General features: G+C 44.9%; 1 protein-coding gene and 1 long non-coding RNA gene across 6 annotated transcripts in view; one reads left to right on the top strand and one right to left on the bottom strand.

The window, feature by feature from the left end:
- smarcb1b (SWI/SNF related BAF chromatin remodeling complex subunit B1b) overlaps positions 1 to 23,665 on the bottom strand; it is a 92,556-nt gene that overhangs the window by 11,563 nt on the left and 57,328 nt on the right. For 2 of the 3 annotated variants that reach the window (XM_073055564.1, XM_073055565.1), the window contains exons 6-7: positions 17,164 to 17,330; positions 13,936 to 14,126 (exon numbers count right to left, since the gene is read on the bottom strand). In XM_073055564.1, coding sequence (XP_072911665.1) covers positions 13,936 to 14,126; positions 17,164 to 17,330 — 358 coding nt within the window. The remainder of the gene's footprint in view (positions 1 to 13,935; positions 14,127 to 17,163; positions 17,331 to 23,665) is intronic. The other variant, XM_073055567.1, reaches the window with a different exon arrangement.
- Positions 17,312 to 22,114, top strand: LOC140732898 (uncharacterized). 3 transcript variants are annotated; one of them, XR_012100184.1, is made up of 2 exons: positions 17,312 to 18,859; positions 21,949 to 22,114. It is a non-coding gene; the product is annotated as an uncharacterized lncRNA (long non-coding RNA). The 3 variants fall into 3 exon arrangements; XR_012100183.1 differs by having other exon boundaries at positions 20,533 to 22,114; XR_012100182.1 differs by having other exon boundaries at positions 20,528 to 22,114.

Below are 23,665 nucleotides of genomic sequence, written 5' to 3'. Positions count from 1 at the left end.
AATGGTATCAAGCAGGAAATTAGGAGCATAATACATAGGAATAGATGTTCTCAAGAAAATGTACAGCAGAAATGTCAAAGTTGTTTAGGGAGCTTTTGCATGGGGCTCTGGATAGATTTGTCCTATTGAGGCAGGGAAAGGATGTTAGGTGAAGAAACCACGGTTGACAAGAGGTATGGAACGTCCAGTCAAGAGAAAGAAGCATACTTAAAGTTTGGGAAGTAAGACTCAGACAGGACTCTTGAGGGTTACAAGGTAGCCAGGGAAGAGCTTAAGAGAACCAGAAGGGGGCATGGGAAGACCTTGGCGGAAAACCCCAAGCCATTCTACACATAGTGAAGAGCAGGAACATGTCAACATTAAGAAAGAGGATGTATTGGAACTTCTGAAAAACATTAGGATAAATAAGTTGAGGTGGGGGGTGCCAGATGGTATATATTCCAAGAATGGGAAGTGAGTACGCCCTTGGCGATGATGGTTTCATTCCTACTGGCCACAGGAATGTTGAAATCAAACCCACATCCACCACTTACACTGGCATCTCATTCCACACTCTGTAGCTCTCTGCTCGATGAAGTTTCCTCTCATGTTCCCCTTAAACATTTTACCTTTAACACTTAACCTCTAGTTCTAGCTTCATGGAACCTGAGTGCAAAAAGGCTGCTTGCATTTACCTTACCTATACCCCTCACAATTTTGTATACCTTGTTCTCAATCGCCTCTCATTCTCCTACACTCCAGCAAATTAGAGTCCTAATATAGTCACCTTTTCTCTACAATGCAGATTTCCACATCCTGGCCACATCTTTGTAAAGTTTCTCTGCAGTCTTTCAATCTTACTAACATCTTTCCTGCATGTTATTCCATGTTATTCTTTTGTTCAAGAAAGGGAGTAGAGAATTATACAGCAGTACGTTTCATGTGTTGGCCTTCATTAGTTGGGGGACTGAGTCATAAGGTAATGCTACAGCTCTACAAAGCCATGATTAGACCACACTTGGAGTATTATGTTCAGTTCTGGTCACCTCATTATAGAGAGGATGTGGAAGCTTTCGAGAGAGTGCAGGAGATTTACCAGGATGCTAACTGGACAATGCATATCTTGTGAGCTTGCTCAGTCTTTCCTCTTCGGAAAGGAGGAGGATGAGAAATGACGATAGAGATGATAAGAGGCATAGATCAAGTGGTCCAGACAGACTCAGGGCAGAAATGGCTAATACTGGTGTAACTTTAAGGTCTTGGGAGGATGTATACAGGGGTTATCTGAGGCAGTTTTTTTTTTACACAGAGTAGTAGATATGTGGAATGCGCTGCCAGGGGTGGTGGTGAAGATCAATATATTAGGGACAGTTACACGCATGGATGAAAGAAAGATGGAGGACTATGTGGGAGGGAAGAGTAAGATTGATCTTGATTTCAGATTTGTATAATTTGATAGTAAATGATTTGAGTAGGTTAAAGGGTTAGCAAAACATCGAAGGCCAAAGGGCCTGTATTACTCTATTTTCTACACTATAACATTTGGTTTCCATCTTTGTAGCCTTAACATCTACTTTTCCCACAACCACTCCACTTCCTTTCCTGCAACTCTGGTTCACAACCACCTACATTTCTAGATTAAACCCCCTGAGCAGCACAAGCAAATCTTCGCCAAAGGATATTGGTCCCCTTAAGTTTGGTTGCAAACCACCTAACTTGTACAGAACATTGAAATCTACAGCACATTACAGGCCCTTCAGCCCACAATGTTGTGCAGACATGTAACCTACTCTAAGAGTCTCTTAGAAGACCCTATTGTGACCGCCTGTACCATCGTCGCTGGCAGAGCATTCCACGCACCCACCATTCTGTGTGAAAAACTACCTCTGACATCTCCTCAGTACCTTCTTTCAAGCACCTTAAAAATGTGCCCCTTCGTGTTAGCCATTTCAGCCCTGGGGAAAAGCCACTGACTATCCACACGATCAATGCCTCTCATCATCTTCATGTCACCTCTCATCCTCTGTCGCTCCAAGGAGAAAAGGATAAATTCACTCAACCTATTCTCATAAGGCATGCTCTCCAATTCAGGCAACATCCTTGTGAATCTCCTCTGCACTCTCTCTATAGTATCCACATCCATCCTGTAGTGAGGTGACCAGAACTGAACATAGCACTCCAAGTGGGGTCTAACAAAGGTCTTATGCAGCTGTAGCATTACCTCATGGCTCTTGAACTCAGTCCCATGGTTGATGAAGGCCAACACACCATACACCTTCTTAACAACACTGTCAACCTGCACAGCTGCTTTGAGTGTGCTATGGACACGGACCCCAAGATCTAGTTGATCCTCCACACTGCCAAGAATCTTACCATTAATATTGTATTCTGTCTTCAAATTTGACCTACCGAAATGAACTACTTCACACTTACCTGGGTTGAACTCCATCTGCCATTTCTCAGCCCAGTTTTGCATCCTATCGATGTTCTGCTGTAACCTCTGACAACCACAACACCCCCAACCTTTGTGTCATCAGTGAACTTATGAACCCACCCTTCTACTTCCTGATCCAGATCATTTATAAAAATGACGAAGAGAAGGGGTCCCAGAACAGATCCCTGCAGAACACTACTGGTCATTGACCTCCATGCAGAATACGAACCATCTACAACTACACCCTTTGCCTTCTGTGGGTAAGCCAATTCCAGATCCACAAAGCAAGGTCTCCTTCGATCCCATGCCTCATGACTTTCTGAATGAACCTTGTATGGGGAACCTTATCAAGTGCCTTACTGAAATCCATATGCACTACATCCACTTCATCAATGTGTTTTGTTACATCCTCAAAGAATTCACTCAGCTTCGTAAGGCACAACCTGCCCTTGATTGACAAAGCCATGCTGCTTATCCCTAATCAGATCATGTCTCTCCAAATGCTCATAAATCCTGCCTCTCAGGATCTTCTCCATCAACTTGCCCACCACTGAAATAAGACTCATTGGTCTGTAATTTCCTGGTTTATCTCTACTCCCTTTTTTGAACAAGGGAACAACATTTGCAACCTTTCTATCCTCTGGTACTTCCCCTGTCCCTATTGATGATACAAAGATTATTGCCAGAGGCTCAGTGATCTCCTCACTCGCTTCCCACAGTAGCCTGGAGTATATCTCGTCCGGTCCCAGCGACTTAACTAACTTAATACTTTTCAAAAGCTCCAGCACATCTTCTTTCTTAATGTCTATGCATTCAAGCATTTCAGTCTGCTGTAAGTCATCCCTACAATTTCCAAGGTCCTTTTCACTGGTGAATACTGAAACAAAGTATTCTTTAAGTACCTCTGTTACCTCCTCTGGTTTTATGCACATGTTCCACTATCGCTCCTGAATGGTCCTATTCTCACATGGCTCATCCTCTTTCTCTTCACATACTTGTAGAATGCCTTGGGGTTTTCCTTAATCCTGCTCATCAAGGCCTTGTCATGGCCCCTTCTGGCTCTTCTAATTTCATTCTTGAGCTCCTGACTGGCACACTTGTAATTTTCTAGAGCTCTAACACTAGGTGGTTTCTTGAACCTTTCATAAGCTTTTTTTTCTTCTTAACTAGATTTCCTAGATACTTTGTACCCCATAGTTCTTTTACCTGACCATCCTTAACCTGCCTCAATGGAACATATTCAGAACGCTATGCAAATGTTCCCTGAACATTTGCCAATTTCTGCCATGCATTTCCCTGAGAACATTTGCTCCCAATTTATGTTCCCAAATTCCTGACTAATAGCATCACATTTCCCCCTACCCCAATTCAATGTTTTCCCAAATTGTCTGCTCCTATCCCTCTCCAGCGCTAAGGTAAAGGAGATCAAGTTGTGATCACTACCTCCGAAAAACTCTCCCACAGAGAGATCTGACACCTGACCAGGTTCATTTCCCAATACCAGATCAAGTGCAGCCTCTCCTCTAGTTGGCTTATCTACATACTGTGTTAGGAAACTTTCCTAAATATACCTAACAACAAATTCCACCCCTAAGGAGATGATAGGTGACAGTAGGAAAGTTAAAATCACCCATCACAAAATCCCTATTATTACTGCACTGTTCCAGAATCTGCTCCTTGATGTCTCTGTTACTATTGGGGGATCTGTAAAAAACACCCAGTAGAGTTATTACCCCCTTCACTGTTTCTGACTTCCAGCCACAATGACACAGTAGACAATCCCTCCACAACTTCCTCCTTTTCTGCAGTGGTGATACTATCCCCAATTAACAATGCCACCCCCCAATCTTTGTGATGTCCTTTTTGAAACATCTAAAGCCCGGCACACTCAGCAACCATTCCTGCCCGAGACTTCCAAGTCTCTGTAATGGCCACAACTTCATAATTCCATGTATTGTTCCATGCTCCAAGTTCATCCGCCTTGCTTAATGATACTCCTTGCATTAAACCATCTGGCTAAGTGCATCTTTGCTCTATCATCTGCCTCTCCTTCCTCACAAACTCTCTACAAGCTGTCTCTACTTGTGCTCCAACCGTCCCATCCTCTGCCTCTTCACTTCGGCTCCCACCCCCTGCAAATCTAGTTTTTTAATAGCCTTAGCAAGCCTTCCTCCCAGGATATTGGGTCGCCTCCAGTTCAGGTGCAACCCGTCCCACTTGTTTAGGTCACCCCTTGCACAGAAAAGGTACCAATGATCCAAGAACTTGAAACCCTGCCCCCGTCACCATCTCCTCAGGCACTCATTCATCTGCGCCAGCTTCCTGTTCCGACCTTCGCTAACTCATGGCACGGGAAGTAATCCGGAGATTACCACCTTGGAGGCCCTGCTCTTCAGCCTCCTTCCTAACTCCCTAAGCTTACTGCCCCTCTCCTGCCTATGTCATTGGTACCACCATGTACCAACAACCTCCTCTTGAAGGAGATCCCTCTCCTTGAAGAATACGCTGCAACCGCTCAGGGACATCCTGGACCCCAGCTTACTATCCTGGTGTCTCTTTTGCTGCCGCAGAGTCTCCTATCTGTCTTCCCATCTATTGAGTTCACCACGACCACTATCTGTCTTCCCATCTATTGAGTTCACCATGACCGCTATCTGTCTTCCCATCTATTGAGTTCACCACGACCGCTATCTGTCTTCCCATCTATTGAGTTCACCATGACCACTATCTGTCTTCCCATCTATTGAGTTCACCATGACCACTATCTGTCTTCCCATCTATTGAGTTCACCATGACCACTATCTGTCTTCCCATCTATTGAATTCACCATGACCACTATCTGTCTTCCCATCTATTGAGTTCACCATGACCACTATCTGTCTTCCCATCTATTGAGTTCACCACGACCACTATCTGTCTTCCCATCTATTGAGTTCACCATGACCACTATCTGTCTTCCCATCTATTGAGTTCACCACGACCACTATCTGTCTTCCCATCTATTGAGTTCACCATGACCACTATCTGTCTTCCCATCTATTGAGTTCACCATGACCTCTATCTGTCTTCCCATCTATTGAGTTCACCATGACCACTATCTGTCTTCCCATCTATTGAGTTCACCATGACCACTATCTGTCTTCCCATCTATTGAGTTCACCATGACCACTATCTGTCTTCCCATCTATTGAATTCACCATGACCACTATCTGTCTTCCCATCTATTGAGTTCACCACGACCACTATCTGTCTTCCCATCTATTGAGTTCACCACGACCACTATCTGTCTTCCCATCTATTGAGTTCACCATGACCACTATCTGTCTTCCCATCTATTGAGTTCACCACGACCACTATCTGTCTTCCCATCTATTGAGTTCACCATGACCACTATCTGTCTTCCCATCTATTGAGTTCACCATGACCTCTATCTGTCTTCCCATCTATTGAGTTCACCATGACCACTATCTGTCTTCCCATCTATTGAGTTCACCATGACCACTATCTGTCTTCCCATCTATTGAGTTCACCATGACCACTATCTGTCTTCCCATCTATTGAATTCACCATGACCACTATCTGTCTTCCCATCTATTGAGTTCACCACGACCACTATCTGTCTTCCCATCTATTGAGTTCACCACGACCACTATCTGTCTTCCCATCTATTGAGTTCACCATGACCACTATCTGTCTTCCCATCTATTGAGTTCACCACGACCACTATCTGTCTTCCCATCTATTGAGTTCACCATGACCACTATCTGTCTTCCCATCTATTGAGTTCACCATGACCTCTATCTGTCTTCCCATCTATTGAGTTCACCATGACCACTATCTGTCTTCCCATCTATTGAGTTCACCACGACCACTATCTGTCTTCCCATCTATTGAGTTCACCATGACCTCTATCTGTCTTCCCATCTATTGAGTTCACCATGACCACTATCTGTCTTCCCATCTATTGAGTTCACCATGACCTCTATCTGTCTTCCCATCTATTGAGTTCACCATGACCACTATCTGTCTTCCCATCTATTGAGTTCACCAATTGCTCTGCCTATCCTTCTGAGGCTCAAGAGCCGACCACAGTGCTAATGGCCTGGCTGCTGCTGCCTTGCGGAGAAAGGTCACCCCCTCAGCAGTATCCAAAGGGGTACACCAGTTGCGAAAGGAATGGCCACAGGGGGACCCTGCACTGACTTCCTTCTCTCTTTACCCCTCTGGGTGTAACCACCTGCTCGAAATTCGTATTTATCAATTGCTCTGCCTCCTGGATTATCCCAAGTTCACCCAACTCCAGCTCCTTAATTGCATGAGCTGAGGTTGGCTGCACTTCCTGCAGGTGTAGTCATCAGGGAGACAATCAGGTTCCATGAATTCCCACATCCTACAGGAGGAGCATTCCACTGTCATGTCTGCCATCCTGCCTGCACTGTCCTATGGACAACCAAGACCAAATCCTCTAACCTGTGTCTTTGGCCTCAGCCTTTTCTCGTCGAAGCCTGACACTCCTACTCTCATCGCTGACCTGCTCCTGACAATAGTCACCCTACTTGTCCCTTCTGTACTTTTATTTACTAAGTAGTGCTCTGCTCCCGCTGCTGATTGGGCCTCCGGAATGTCTGAAAGCCTGTGAAGCTCCCCTTTTTTGTATAAGCTTTGCCGACCTGCGAGTAACATCTTCAAAGTGCTCTGCTTCTACCACTGATTAGGCCTCCAGAATGAATTGGTCCTACCATCTCCGGAAGAGAGCCCAATGATTCAAAAATCTGAGGCCCTCCTTTGTGTTAAACTGCACTATCTTCCTATTTCTTGTCTGACCAGCACGGGAAGCAATCCTGAAATCATCACCTTGGAGATCCTGTATGTTAACTTAATACCTAACTTAGGGATGTGGGAAGGCAAGGAGACCAGTATTCCTGACAACTACACCTGCGAGAAGTGCATCCAGCTGCAGGTTCTAACAATCTGCGTTACAGAGTTGGAGCTGGAACTGGATGAACTCTGGCTTATTCAGGAGACTGAGGGTGAGATAGATAGGACATAGAGAGAGGTAGTTACCCCCAAGGTGCAGAGCACAGGAAACTGGGTAACAGTCAGGAAGGGGAAAGGGGTTAAAGAGCCATTGCTGAGCACCCCGTGGCCTCAACAACAGGTGTCACTTTGGATACTGTTTGGGGGAGGGGGGTGCGGTTAGCAGAGGAATGTCACAGCAGCCAGGACTCTGCCACTGAGTGGCTCTGTGACTCGAAAGGGAATGGGGAGAAGATATGAGCTTTGGTGAAAGTGGATTCATTAGTAGGGGAACAAAAAGGAGGTTCTAATGGCAAAAACAAGATTCCCAGATGGTACGTTACCTCTTGGGTGTCGGGGTCTGGGAGATCTTGGATCGAGTGGGAAGGTGAACAGACAGAGGTCATGGTCCACGTAGGAAGCAAAGATGTGGGTAAGAAGAATGATGAGGTTCTGCAAAGGGAGTTAGGTGCTAAGTTAAAGGACAGCATTCCCAGGGTTGTGACCCTTGCCACGTGCTAGTGAGGCCAGAAATAAGAAGATTGTACAGTTTAACCATGGCTAAGGAGTAGGTGTAGCAGGGAGAGCAAGCTTCCAGGGAAGGTGAGACCTGTACAGAAGAGACAGTTTGCACCCGTACTGGAAGTGGATATATCATAGTGGGAATGCTGCACGGCGGGATTTAAACGAGGGGAGATGGGAACGAGAATGCCAGAACCATTAGTGGAGAGGTTATGGAGAGAAACGTTTGTAAAGCCTCAAAGTCGGAGATCAAGAGGTTGAGCATGGTGCGACTCGTGTGCTCAGCTGCGTGTATTTCAATGCAGGAAGTATCGTAGGAAAAGCGGATGAGCTCTGGGTGTGGATCAACACCTGGAATTATGATATTGTAGCCATTAGTGAGACTTGGTTGCAGGAGGGGCAGGACTGGCAGCTCAGTATTCCGGGGTTCCGTTATTTCAGATGTGACAGAGCGGAGAGACTAATGGAGGTGTTACTAGTCAGGGAAAATGTCATGGTAGCGATCTGTCAGGACAGACTGGAGAACTCGTCTGGTGAGATATAATGGGTGGAACAGAGAACTATGGAAGGTAGGACTGTGTTAACAGGGCTATTCTACAGACCTGAGGGATTTAGAGAAACAAATTTATGGAGAGATCGCAGATTGTTGTAACGAACATAAGGTTGTTATAGAAGGTGATTTTGACTTTTCACCTATTGACTGGGACTCCCATACTCTAAACTGACCAGATGAAATAGAGTTTGTCAAATGTGTTAAGGAAAATTTCCTTAATCAGTATGTAGAAGTCCCAATCAGAGAATGTACAGTACTTGATCTCATTTAGGTAATGAGACAGGATAGGCTTCAAAGATTCAAAGCTTATTTATTATCGAACAATGTATAAATTATATACCTTGAAATTTGTCTGCTTACAGGCAACCACAAAGCCATAGGCAGGTGACAGAGGTTTGTGTAGGGGAACATTTTGCATCCAGTGATCACAGTGCCGTCAGTTTCAAAGCAAAAAGATAGGCCCGCTCCGCTAGTTAAGATTCTAAATTGGAGAAAGACCAATTTTGATGATATCGGGAATTATCTAGTAAATGTGGACTGTGACAGGCAGAGGTGCACTCGCTAAGTGGGAGGCCTTCAAAAGAGAAATTTTGAAAGTACAAAGCTTGTATGTGCCTGTCAGAATAAAAGGTAAAGATAACGTGTAGGTAACCATGATTTTCAAGAGATATTGAAGCCCTGGTTAAGAGAAAAAAGGTGCATAGCAGGTAGAAAGAAATGAGGTGCTTATGGAGTATAAAAAATGCAAGAGAACACACAAGAAAGAAATGAGGAGGGCTAAAAGAAGGCATGAAGTTGCCCTAGCTGAGAAGGTGAAGGAGCATTTGAAGAGATACTACAGATATTTAAAGAGCAAAAGATCACAAGGGACAAAATGAATCCTCTGGAAGACCAGAATGGTAATCCATCTGTGGATTAGATGGGGGAAATCTTAAATAATATTTTTTGTATCTGTATTGACTTACGAGATGGACACAAAGTTTCAGCACAGTGAATAAAAGGTTGAACCCGGTGTGACCGGTGTCCTGAGCTGTCTATATTTAAATTCAAGAAGGAAAGACGGATGATATTGCTGAAGATGAGGTAGCTGGAAGACAGGGGCAGTGAGGAGAGGCTGCTGATAAAGCAAAACTGCAGTCAACGGATGAGGCAATGTGAAAGGCGGACAATATAGAAAACGGTGAATACAGGACAGAAGGTGATATATTTGTATGCGCGCTGTATACAGAATATGATACACAAACTTGCAGTACAGTTGCAGATTGGCAGGTATGATGTTGTAGGCATTACTGAATCATGGCTGAAAGAAGATTATAGCAGGGAGAATGTCCAAGGATGCACACTGTATTGAAAAGACTGGCAGGAAGGCAAAGGGGCAACGTTGCTACATTGGTAAAACATGAAATCAAATCATTAGAAAGAGGTGACAAAGGGTTGGAAGGCATTGTATCATTGTGGATAGAGCAAGTGTAAAGAGACCTTGATGGGAGTTGAATACAGACCACCCTCCCCAAACATGCACTTTTGGCAAGCATTTTCTATCTAGTCATGGGAGACTTCATATGTGGAAAATTGGGTTGGTGCTGGATTCCAGGAGGGAGCATTTCTAGAGTGCCTACGAGATGGCTTTTTAGAGCTACTCGTGGATGAGCCCACTAGGGGATCAGTTATTCAGGAATGGGTGTTGTACAATGAACTAGAATTGAGCAGAAGCTTAAGGTAAAAGAACCCTGAGGGGAAAGTGATCGTAATATGATTGAATTCACACTGAAATCTGAGGAGAGGCTAAAGTCAGATGTATCAGTGTTACAGTGGAGTAAAGGGAACTACTGAGGCTGGAGAGAGGAGTTGACCAGAATTGATTGGAAAACAATACTGACAGGGATAATGGCAGAGCAGCAATGGCTGGAATTTCTGGAAGCAATTCAGAAGGCACAGGATATGTACATCCCAAAGAGGAAGAAGGATTCTAAAGGAAAGATGACACAACCATGGCTAACAAGAGAAGTCAAAGCCAACATAAAAGGCAAAGAGGGAGCAAAAATTAGTGGGAGGAAGATTGGGAAACTTTTAAAAACTAACAGAAGGCAACTAAAAAAGTAACAAGATAAAGATGGAATATGAAAGTAAGCTAGGCGGTAATATTAAGGAGGAAACTAAAAGTTTCTTCAGATACATAGAGTTTAAGAGAGAGGTGAGAGTGGATATCGGACTGCTGGAAAACAACGCTGGAGAGGTAGTAATGGGGAATGACAGACGGACTGAATAGGTATTTTGCACCAGTCTTCACTGTGGAAGACACTAGGAGTATAGGTGTCAGGGGTCATGAAGTGTGTGAAGTTACTGAAAGGTCTGAAGATAGATAAGACACCCTGACTTGATGGTGTACAGTACAGAGTTCCGAAAGAGGTGGCTGAAGAGATTGTGGAAGCATTAGTAGTGATCTTTCAAGTATCACTTGATTCTGGACTGGTTCTGGAAGGCTGGAAAACTACAAATGTCACTCCACTCTTCAAGAAGGGAGAGAGGCAGAAGAAAGAAAACTCCTGGCCAGTTAGTCTGACTTCAGTGATTGGTAAGATGTTGAAGTCCATTATTAAGGAGTAGATCCCAGGGTACTTGGAGGCACATGGCTAAACAGGCTGTAGTCAGCATGGTTTCCTCAAAGGAAAATCCTGCCTGACAAATCTGCTGGAATTCCCATGGTGGGAGAGTCTGAGACCAGAGGATACAGCCTTAGAACAGAGGGGCAGCCTTTTAGAATGGAGATGAAGAGGAATTTCTTTAGCCAGTGAGTGGTGAATCTGTGGAATTCTTTGCCACAGGCAGCTTTAGAGCCCAAGTCTTTATGTATATTTAAGGTAAAGGTTAATAGATTCTTGATTGGTCAGGGCATAGAGGGATAAGGGGAAAAGGCAGGTGTTTGGGGCCGAGAGGAAAACTGGATCAGCCATGGTGAAATGGCCTAATTCAGCTCCTATATCTTTTGGTCTTATGGTCTACGTGAGGCAAAGCGGCATCAACTTCATGGGCGCTGTACAGATTACGGTCCTGAGGCAAATCAGAAGGGATAGAGCCCCAGGGCCTGACAAGGTGTTCCTCTCGGACCCACAGGGAGATGTGCAGAAACCCCTGGAGCCGGAGCAGAGATATCAAAATCATCTTCAGCAACAGGTGAAGTCTCGGAGGATAGGCAATGTTTCCAACGATCTCGATGATAACGCGGATAACCGGATCAGCAAATTTGTGGACGACACCAAGACTGGGGGGGGGGGGGGGGGGGGGTAGTGGACAGTGAGGAAGTGGCTTGCAGTGGGATTTGGACTGGCTGAAAAATGGCAGGTGGATTTTAATGCAGGCAAAGATGAGGTGTTGCACTCCGGTGGGACCTACCAGGGTTGGTCTTGCATGGTGAAATGGTAGGGCACGACGGAGTGTGGTAGAACAAAGTGATCTGGGAATATAAGTCAATAATTCATTTAAAGTGGCGACGCATGTTGATGGGGTTGTAAAGACCTTTTGGCACACTGGCCTTCGTAAATCAAAGTATTGAATACAAGAGATGGGATGTTATGTTAAAGTGGTATTGGTGAGGCCTAATTTGGAGTATTCTGTGCAGTTTTGATCACCTACCTACAAGAAAAATGTAAATATGGATGAAAGAGTACAGAGAAAATTTACAAGCATATTGCTGGGTCTGGAGGACCTTAGTTATATGGAAAAATTGAGTTTATTCCTTGCAACATCAAAGAGGAAATTTAATAGAGTTATGCCAAATTATGAGGGTTATAGATCAGGTAAATGCAAGTAGGCTTTTTCCACTGAGGTTGGGTGGGGCTACAACCAGCGGTCATGGGTTAAGGTGACCAGAAACGAAAGCAATACCCCAGATGCAGCCCAACAAGGTCTTGAAAAAGCTGCTGTATAACTTCCTAATTCTTGAACTCAGTGCTTTGACTAATAGAAGCAAGTGTGCCTTATGCCTTTTTTACCTCCCTATCAAGCTGTGCAGCCAGTTGGACCCCAAGATCCCTCCATACATTAATACTGTTAAGCATCCTGATATAATAGCACACTATCCCTTTACATTTGATCTCCCAAAGTGCAACACTTCAACTTGGTCAGTTTAAACTGTATCTCCATTTCTCAACAATATCTGCAACTGATCTGTATACTTTGGCAATCCTCCAAACTATCCACAATGTCACAATCTTTTTATCAACCGCAAAATTACTAAGCCACCCATCCACTATTTTTAACCAAATCACTTATAAACATTACAAACATCAGAGACCCCAGTATGGATCACTGCAAAGCACCCCAGGTCATGGACGTCCAGCCAGAATGAGTCCCATTGACCACATTCTTCTACCTTCTCTGAGCAAGCCAATTCTGAAACCAAATGCCCATATCTCCATGTTTGAGCCTACAATGTGAAACCTTGTCAAACGCTTTACTTAAAAGCCACGTAGACATCTACTGTCTTTTCCTTCTTGATATCAACATGCCCTAGAACATTAGCATACACCTCCCTGATTTCGATGCCTTTTGATGCGTATCATCCAGTAGTCTCTGCCTCACTCCCATCTGGGCTTCAAATGATCATCAGCTGGTACCTCTATCAGTTCCTGCCTCACCTCTATAAGCCAACCATCTCCCTCTGCCTCAGGACTGCGAGTAGAGCCCCAAACTGAAACAGCAACTGTTCCTCTGCCCTCGGAGTTCTTGTGCTCCAGATTCCAGCAGATGTAGTGTACTGTGACTCCCCTCTCACCCTCCCGACCTGGTCTGCCCAAGCTCAGCCAAGGCTGCACACACTCTGTCAGCCAGCTCATTACCTTTCTCAGGGAAACAGAGAGAAATTGAATCAGGGATTAAAATCTTGGTTCCAGCAGTAGTTGATTGCCTTGTGTCATACTACAAGATGTACAGATAAGATCCACTGTCCTCAGAAAACAGGGCACACCTGGCCTGAGCCTTCTCAGCTTTCCAGCAGCACTCGGAGAGCAGACACACCTCCAGTCACCAGAGCTGCTGACCTGAGGAGGAGGGGAGAATTAACCCACACAAGGGGCTCTAATTCTGACAGGAAATCAATCTGGCAATGCGGGGAGAGCCGTCGTCAGCAGAATATGACAAGGGAGCCTAGCCTGTGGGTCGTCACCACTGAAAGAGATGACCCATGTTTGCAGAGTGCTACAGAAAGCAGTGCAGCTAAAAAGAGAAGGTCTCAAGGTGGCACTAATCGAACAGGTAAAATGACGGCATCTGAATCTCAATGTAGTGAACTGTTTAGGCCACTTACTTTGGAGGCAACTGGAAAGAATGTGAAGCTGAGAAGAGCAGAGGAACTGGGAAACTTAGGAGTCAACAGACACATGCAAGAACACGTCAACATGTGCCAACCGTTGTCAGCAGAGAGCAGCCATACCTGAAGGCGTAGGTGCGCTGATGCCAGCTCAGCTGGCCTCTGATGCTGTAAGCGATGGTGGTGACAAATTCTCCTCCCAGACCCAACTCGGAGCACAGCTTCAGAGCAAACTTCTCGGGTGAATTCTCCCTCTCTGACATGTCCCACTCAAACTGATCCACCAGAGAGATGTTTCCCACGTGGATGTTCAGCTGCACAAAGCAATGCTTCAGTTATTGCCCAGATCCAATCAGCCCAGTGCTTCAGGAAGCCTCATCCCACATGCTCAATGTGCCTCCCTTCCTTGTGATTACCAGACCACAGGCTTCATGTGGCGACCACCAATTCCACTACTGTACTTAGCATAACCCATCTGGGTTCCGACTCAACAACTACCTATGTTCCTACAGTATAGGAAGGATGCGATTAAAGCTAGAGAAGGTGCTGCATTTGGGGGCTCGAGTTATAAGGAGAGACCAGACAGGATGGCACTGTTTCCCCTGGAGCAAAGAAGGTTGATGAGCAACCACATTAAAGGTTTATAAACCTATGAAGGGCATAAAAAGGTGAACGGTTAGTTTATTACCCAGGGAAGAGCATAGAATACTACAGCACAGGAACAGGCCCTTCGGCCATGATGTTGTGGCAAGCTACTTAAACTCATAATTATACAGTTAAATAATCCCTTCTGCCTACACAATGTCCCTCCATTCTCTGCACATTCATGTGCCTATTCTCTTAAACACCTCTATTGTATCTGCCTCCACTACCAACCCTGGTGCATTCCAGGCACTCACCACTCCTAGGTCAAAAATATCCTCTCCTTTGAACTTCCCATGAGAACTTCCCTGAAGTGCCTGCTTTCTAGTTGTTGACATTTCAATTCGAGGAGGGAGATACCAGCTGTCTACTTTTTCTATGCCTCTAATAATCTTATATACTTGTGGCTTCTTCTCAGCCTCCACCACTCCAAAGAAGCCAAATCTGCCCAACCTTTTTTTAATAGAACATGCCTTCTAATCCAGGCAGCATCCGGATAAACCTCTTCTGCATCTCTCCATACTCTCCACAGCATTCCCGTAACGGGGCAACCAGAACTGAATGCAGTATTTCAGATGCGGCCTAGCCAGAGTTTTATAAAACATGCCTTCGTCAGTCGATGCCTTCTTGAGCACCCTATCAACCCGTGCAGCCACTTTCAGGGAACTATGGACATGGATCCCTCTCTGTATATCAACACTATTAAGGGTCCTACCATTTTACATTTAATCTCAAAAAATGCAAAACCTCACACTTCGCTGGATTAAACTCCAAAGTCCAAAGAGGTGTATTTAAGCTGAGAGGAGGAAAGCTTTAAAAAGGAACCGAGGAAGAAGGCTTTCAGAGAGAGGATGACGGATATATGGAATGAGCTGCCAGAGGAAGAGGTGGAAGTGGGTACAAACATAATTTTTAAAAGACATTTGGATGGGCACATGGATAGGGATGGTTTAGAGGGTGTGGGCCAAACAGAGGCAAGTCAGCAAGGCACCTTGTTTGGCCTGGACAAGTTGAACCACAGGGTCTCTTTCAGGTCATTAATTACCGAATGATGACCCGACTCGGACAGATACTTGAGAACAATTACTACTCCTTAAGTGCAAACACGAGGAAATCTGCAGATGCTGGAAATTCAAACAACAACACACACAAAATGCTGGTGGAACACAGCAGGCCAGGCAGCATCTACAGGGAGAAGCGCTGTCGACGTTCCGGGCCGAGACCCTTCGTCAGTTTTAGATGCTGCCTGGCCTGCTGTGTTCCACCAGCATTTTGTGTGTGTGGTTGTTACTACCCCTCAAGTGCCTTTTCTGACTAAGACTGCCAAGCTGCGACCATACCTTGCACTGAATGTCAGTAAAACCAAAGAACTGATTGTGGACCAGGAAGGGGAAGATGAGGGAACACACAGCAACTCCGACTGAGGAATCAGCAGTGGAAAAGGTGAACAATTCAAGTTCCTGGGCATCTCTGAAGATCTATCCTGGGCCCAGCATTTTTATGCACTTACACGGAAGACATGACACCAGCTATATTTCATTAGGAGATTGAGGACACGTGTTATGTCACCAAACACTCTTGCAAATTTTTTTTACAGATGTACATCACCATATGGTATGGAGGGGCCAGTGCACACAGGATTGGAAAATGCTACAGAAGGTTGCAAACTCAGCCAGCTCCATCATGGCCATTAGCCTCCTCAGCATTGAGGAGATCTTTGAAAGGCAACATCCCTCAGCACCCACTTCTCAATGCTACCATCAAGGAGATATGGAGCCTGAAAACACATACTTTAGAACAGCTTTTTCCTCTGAATGGACAATGAACCCATGTATATTATCTCACTATTGTTTCTTTCTATTTTTATTCTCTTTTTACACAACTTAATTATATATATTTCTTACTGTAATTTATAGGTTTTTATTATTGTGTATTGTAATATACTGCTGCCGCAAAACAACAAATTTCATGATGTATGCCGGTGACCTGATTCTGAACCTGTTGATCAACCACGGACCCCACACTGTCAGTACAGTTTAAGATTGCACCAAGGAAGCCAAGGCCTTACATTCAACTACTGAAGCACGGAATCAGAAGATGAGATCTTGTTCCAGCCCAGTGCACACTACATTTTTGTGGAATCATTTTTCCCCTGGGTTCTTCTCACGAAGAGTTTCCAATTTAGAATATAAGGTTAGAGGGATCTGAGTCAAATGCAGGCAGGTGGGACTAGCTGAGGAAGGCACTGTGATCGACATGGACGTGTTAGGCCAAAGGGACTGTTTCAGTGCTGTATGACTCTATGATTCAACTCCATCACAACACAGTGACAGAGCTGGGCTTCCAAAAAAAATCAGAGGCAGGCCTTCAGGCCGCACCGAAGTAAACTTCTCAATGAGGGGTTTAGTGATGTTTCCAGGACTCTCTCGGAGGAAGGCACAGCGTTGGAGCTGCAACATTCAAAGGCACCCAGCTTGGAGAGGGTCTAGTCACTCTGAGCTGACTGCAAGCTCCAACACCTCAGGCCATTCCAGAGCCAGTCATTCCAACAGTATAGATACAACCACGATACACCACATCCTGGCAACTTCCACTTGCTGCATCAATGAGGCATCAATTTCAAAGGAGCCATGAAACGTGATGTGGTGCTTCAAGCTGTGCAGCATGGAGCAGTCAGCTGACAAGATGAGAAGATGGTTTTGGACTCACCTTGATGATGACCCTCTGATCCGACTGATCCTCCAGTATGGTGTCCATCGGGTAGGAATCAATCTGCTGGCGAATCGCTGAAGCAATGGCAGGGACAAAGGTCAAAGGGTTCAAATCCAGGTCGTCACACAAAATCTCAGCAAACATCTCTGGGGTCATTAACTTCTCTGTCAAGGATACAAGACGCAGGCTGTGAACAGGAAAACCATAACCCAGAGCCTGATAGCAATCACAGTCAGAGAACGCGACAGCTCAGAGACTGGCCCTTCAGGCCCAACAGTCCGTTCATTCGCACAGTCCTACCAACCTGCCTTCTAGAACTCTCCCATTAAACGTTGAAATCAAACCCCCATCCACCACTTCTGCTGGCAATGCATTCCATATTCTCACCAACCTGTGAGTGAAGGCTTTCCTCCTTATGTTCACCTTAAACATTTCACCTTTAGTCCTTAAACCATGACCTCTCATTCTAGTCTCACCCAACCTCAATGGAAAAAGCCTGCTTGCCTTTACACTATCTATACCCCTCAGAAGTTTGTACACCTCTATCAAATCTCCCCTCAATCTTGTACATGCCAGGGAATAAAGTCCAAATACATTCAACCTTTCCCTATAAATCAAGTCTCACAAACATCCCTGTAAATTTTTCCTGCACTCTTTCAATCTTATTGATATCTTTTCTGTGGGTACTATAGGTGACTAGAACTGCACACAATACTCTAACTTAACTTAGACCTCATCAATGTCTTATACAACTTCAACATAACATCCCAACTCCTGTACTCATTCCTTTTTATTCAGGAAGGCCAATATGCCAAAACCTCTCTTTATAACCCTATCTACCTGTGACACCACTTTCAATGAATTATGGATCTGTGTTCCCAGATACCTCTATCTACTGCATTCCTCTGTGCTCTACTGCTCAGCATTCAAGTCCTATCCTTGATTGTCCTCCAAGACTGCAACACCTCACACTTGTCTGCATTAAATTCCATCTGCCATTTTTCAGCCTATTTTCCAGCTGATCCAGTTCCCTCTGCAAGCAATGATAACCTTCCTTGTTGTTCACTATGAAGCCTTGCTAAAGTCCATGTAGACAACATCCGCAGCAACTTCCCTGTTGACCTCCTTGAAAAGCTCTACAACATTGATTAGACTAGATCTACCATGCACAAAGCTACATTGACTATCCCTAATCAGTCCCTCTCTATCCAAATACAGTGGATTCCAATTAATTGGGACACACCAGGACCAGTATGTTTTGACCCAATTAAGCAATTGTCTCAATTAATGGAAGTTTCATGGAAATGGTGAAAATGGTATAAAACAGTCAAACTATGAATGTGAAAAGATAAAATCACCTACCATCACAACTTTGTTTCTTGCAACAGTCTCTGCCTCCGTACCCCAAAACCTCATCCTTAATAATGGACTCTAACATCTTTCTAACCACTGAGGCCAGGATAACTAGCCTGTAATTTCCTTTCCTCTCCCTTCTTCTCTTCTTAAAGAGTGGAGTGACATTTACAATTTTCTAGTCCTCTGGAACCATTCCAGATCTAGTGATTCTTGCAAGATCATTAACAATGCCTTCACAATCTCTTCCACTACCTCTTTCAGAACGTGATACAATGGGCCGAAGTCAGCATGGTTTACTTGTCTGACAGATCTGTTGGAATTCTTTGAGGAAATAAAGGTAAGACAGACTAAGGAGATCCAGTGAATATTGTTTTCTTGTATTTTCAGAAGGTCTTTGACAAGTTGCCGCATATGTGGCTGGTTAACAAGATAAGCAATAAAAAAAACTCCACTTCTTTATCAATAGAAGAAAATATGTCCTCATACCTCGACTTCATTCTATCCCCATTGGTTCAGTCCCTTCCCACCTACATCCATGACACTTGTCAGGCTCTCAGTCTCCTCACTAGCTTTCAATTCCCTGGCCCTGACCGCCTCATTTTCACCATGGAAGCAAAGTCCCTATATACTTCTATCTCCCATTAGGAAGGCCTTGAAGCTCTTAGCTTCTTCTCAACAAAAGAACCAGCGACTTCCCCTCCACCACCACCCTCCTTTGTCTGGCAGAACTGGTCCTCAACATCAGCTTCGGTTCCTTCCACTTACTGCAGACTCAAACGGAAGCCATGGGCAACCAAATGGGCCCCACTATGCCTGCCTTTTCATTGGCTATGTGGAAGAGTCCATGTTCCAACCTTTCCCAGGTAATACTTCCCACTTCTTTCCTCCACTACATTGATGACTGCATTGGTGATGAGTTCATCAGTTTCATCAACTCTGCCTCCAATTTCCACCCTGCCCGTTTCTGAACCCTCCCTCCCCTTCCTTGATCTCTCCATCTCTATCTCCTGAGACCAACTTCAACTGAGATCTTTTATAAATCTACTGATTCCCAGTTATCTTGACTATACCTCTTCCCACCCTCCCTCCTGTAAAAAACACTATTCCCTTATTCATGATCCTCCATCTTCCCGCCATCTAAAAGTGATAGTTTCTCTTGTCCTTACCTACCAGCCGTAAGCCTTCACATCATTCTCTACAAATTCCGCATTCTCCAAAGGGATCCTACCACTCCGTATCTTTACCTTCCCCCATCCCGCTTTCCACAGGCATCGCTTCCTTTGTGATTCTCTTATCCATTTTCCCTCCGAGCACTTATCCCTGCCAGTGGCCAAGGTGCTACAGCTGCCTGTTCACCTCCTCTCAGGGCACTGAAAAGTCCTTCCAGGTGAGGCAACACTTGACCTGCGAATCTGCAGGGCTCATCTGTTGTGTCTGGTGCTCTTCTACATTGGTGAGATGGTAAGACCCATCGTAAATTGGGGGACCATTTCATCGAGCACCTCTGCTCCTCCGTCAAAAGCAGAACTTCCCGGTGACAAAAAAATTTAATTCTGATTCCCATTCGCATTCTGACATGCTGGTCCATGGCTTCCTCTTGTGCCTCAATGAGGCCACTCTCAGGGTGGAGAAGCAACACATTACATTCTGTCTGAACAGCCCTCCAACCAGACGGCATGATTTCTCCTTCTGGTGAAAAGAAAATCCATCCCCCTCCCTCTTTTTCTGTTCCCCACTCTAGCCTCTTACCTCTTCTCACTTACCTATCACCTTCCTCTGGGTCCATTCCTCCTTCCTTCTCTCCTATCAGATTCTTTCCTCTCCACCCTCTCCCCTTCAATCCACCTATCACATTCTAGCTATTCTCCCTCCCCTCCTCACCTTTTTATTCTGGCATCTTCCTACTTCTGCGGGACTGGACGGCATCTCAGGGCAGGTACTCAGGATGTGCACGGCACAACCGGCAGGTGTGTTTACTGACATTTTTAATCTCTCCCTCTCCCAGTGTAGAGTACCCTCCTGCTTCAAATCATCCACCATTGTCCCTGTTGCTAAAAAGACCAAGGTAACATGCCTGAACAACTGGTGTCCTGTCACTCTCATCTCAATGATAAGCAAGCGCTTTGAGAGGCTGGTCAAGGATTACATCTGCAGCTTGTTACCACCCACACTGGACCCCCTACAACTTGCCGATCGACAGATAACGCAACAGCCACAGCTCTACACATCTCCTAACACACCTGGAGAAGAAGGATGCTTATGTGAGAATGCTGTTCTTAGTCTACAGTTCAGCATTCAACACCATAGTTCCCTCCAGGCTTGACAAGAAGCTCAGAGAGCTCAGCCTTTACCCTGCCTTGCGTAGCTGATACCTGGACTCCCTGTCCGATCACTGGCAGGTGAAAAGAGTGGGCTCCCTCACTTCTGCCCCTCTGACCCTCAACACAGGTGCCCCTCAGGGCTGTGTCCTAAGCCCCCTTCCTTACTCTCTGTAAACCCATGACTGTGTCAACACCCACAGCTCCAATCTGCTTATTAAATTTGCTGACAACGCTACACTGATTGGCCTAATTTTAAATAATAACGAGGCAGCCTACAGAGAAGTCATCACCCTGACACAGTGGTGTCAAGGTAACAACCTCTCCCTCAATGCCGCAAAAACAAAAGAGCTGGTTGTGGACTCCAGGAGGAATGAAGAAAGGCTAGCCCCTATTGGCATCAGTGGATCTGGGGTTGAGATGGTGAACAGTTTTAAGTGCCTCGGTATACACATCACCGAGGATCTCACATGGTCTGTACATACCGGTTATGTGATGAAAAAGGCACTCTTTCACCTCAGGCAGTTGAAGAAGTTTGGTATGGGCCCCCAAATCCTAAGAGCTCTCTACAGGGGCACAATTAAGAGCATCCTGACTGGCTGCATCCCTGCCTGGAAAGGGAACTGTACTTCCCTCAATCGCAGGACTCTGCAGAGAGTAGTACGGACAGCCCAGCACATCTGGAGATGTGAACTTTCCACTATTCAGGACGTTTACAAAGGCAGTTGTGTAAAGAAGGACACAAAGGATCATTGGGTCCTGAACCACCCCAACCACAAACTGTTCCAGCTGCTACCAACCGGGAAACAGTACCACAGCATAAAAGTCAGGACCAACAGAATTCCAGAAAGCTTCTTCCACTGGGCCATCAAACTGACTAATTCATGCTGATACAATTGTATTTCTATGTAATATTGACTCTCCTGTTGTACATACTACTTATTATAAATTACTATAAATTGCACATTTAGGCAGAGACATAATGTGAAGATTTTTACTCCTCATATATATGAAGAATTTAAGAAATAAAGTCAATTCAATTCAATTCCTTTCCAGTACTGAAGAAGGGTCTTGGCCCAAAATATTGACTGTTTATTTATTTCCACAGATGCTGCCTGACCTGCTGAGTTCCTCCAGCATTTTGTGTGTGTTGCTTTGGATTTCCAGCATCTGCAGAATTTCTCATGTTTATAACAAGAGAAGAGCCAAAACCATTACAGGAACGATACTAGGGAGGATAGAAGATTGGCTAGCTGGCAGGAGGCAAAGAGTGGGAATAAAAGGGGGCCTTTTCTGGTTGGCGGCTAAAGTTCTTCAGGGGTCGGTGTGAACACTGCTTCATTTCACATTATATGTTAATGTTTGGATGACGGAATTGATGGCTTTGTGTGTGGCCAAGTTTGCAGATGATACAATGAGTGTAACATGCTGTAAGGTTTCACTGCTAATGTAATGGCCTCTCTGTAATGTTTCATTGCTGAGGTAATGGTTTCTCTGTAGCAGCAATGTTTGGGTTATGACGAGAGATAACAGGGTATGTTAGCCAATGAGTGGGATGTTCTTCTTCCTTGTGTGTCTGGGAGAGGGATTTTGCAGTCTTTTGTCAGGGAGCAATGCAGAGAGAGGATGCGAATGGAGAGAGTTGGTAGACTGCCGGAAGAAGTGGACTGAGGAGTGAGGGTCGGCTACACTCAGAGGTCGACGGGAACAAATGGACGACACTGTGAGCTCCAACGTTTGCACATAAGACTGTTTCATGAGAATGGGTCCTTTTCTTTTGTTTCTTTACTAACCATATAGTAAAATTAAGAATTATAAAGCTCAATCGTTTAATTGCATATTGTGTACTGTTTGTTGTTTCGTGGTACTGATTTGTAACAGGAACACATTGCACAGCATCCACCCAAACAAGATTTCTTAAATTTGACTAGGCCAGGGGCTATCATCCCCTAGATTAAGCTGCTAGCCGAACCCAGGGTTCCAGATAGGTGGAGGGGCAAGTAGTGTTGAGGAGACAGGGAGTCTGAAGGAGGACTTAGATAGATTAAGAGAATGAACAAAGAAGTGGTAGATGGAATATAGTGTAGGGAAGTGCGTGGTCATGTACTTTGGTAGAAGAAAGGGTTGACTATTTTCTAAATGGAGTGGAAGTTCAAAAAACAGTGGTGTAAAGGGACTCGAGAGTACTCGTGCAGTATTTCCTAAAGGTTAACTTGCAGACTAAGTCACTGGTAAATGCAGTGTGGGCATTTGTTTTAAGAGGACTAGAATGTAAGAGCAAGGATGTGATGCTGAGGCTTTACAGGGTATTGGTCAGACTGCACTTGGAGTACTGTCAGCAGTTTTAGGCTTCTTATCTAAGAAGAGATGTGCTGGTATTGGAAAGGGTCAATGTATGAGGAGTGTTTGATGCTTTAGGAAGAATGAGGGGGGATCGCATTGAAACCTATCAAACACTGAAAGGCCTAGAGTATACGTGGCGGGAATGCTTCCTATAGCAGGGGATATCTAGGACTAGAAGGCACAGCCTCAGAACAGAGAAATGTCCATTTAGGAATTACATGGAAAACATATTAGGGATGTATTAACAGGGTAACTGGAGAATATCGACTGGTTACTGGGATCTGCGTTACTCCCTGTGGCCCCTGTCCCTGGGATCACACTCACAGGACCCCATTCCAGAATTTGCTTTAAAATCACCTCTTTCAGTTTCCTGCACTCCCCCAATAATACTGGGAATGTTACTTGGAATAAGAAGTGTATGGAGAATCAGTAAGATAACATCAGATAGCCTGTGTAATCTGTGGGTCTGGTACCGAAGACCC

The sequence above is a fragment of the Hemitrygon akajei genome, chromosome 9 (assembly GCF_048418815.1).
Source record: "Hemitrygon akajei chromosome 9, sHemAka1.3, whole genome shotgun sequence".
NCBI classification, from domain to species: domain Eukaryota; kingdom Metazoa; phylum Chordata; class Chondrichthyes; order Myliobatiformes; family Dasyatidae; genus Hemitrygon; species Hemitrygon akajei.
Note: the sequence above shows the minus strand (reverse complement) of the source record. Positions and strands in the feature narration are given on the sequence as shown.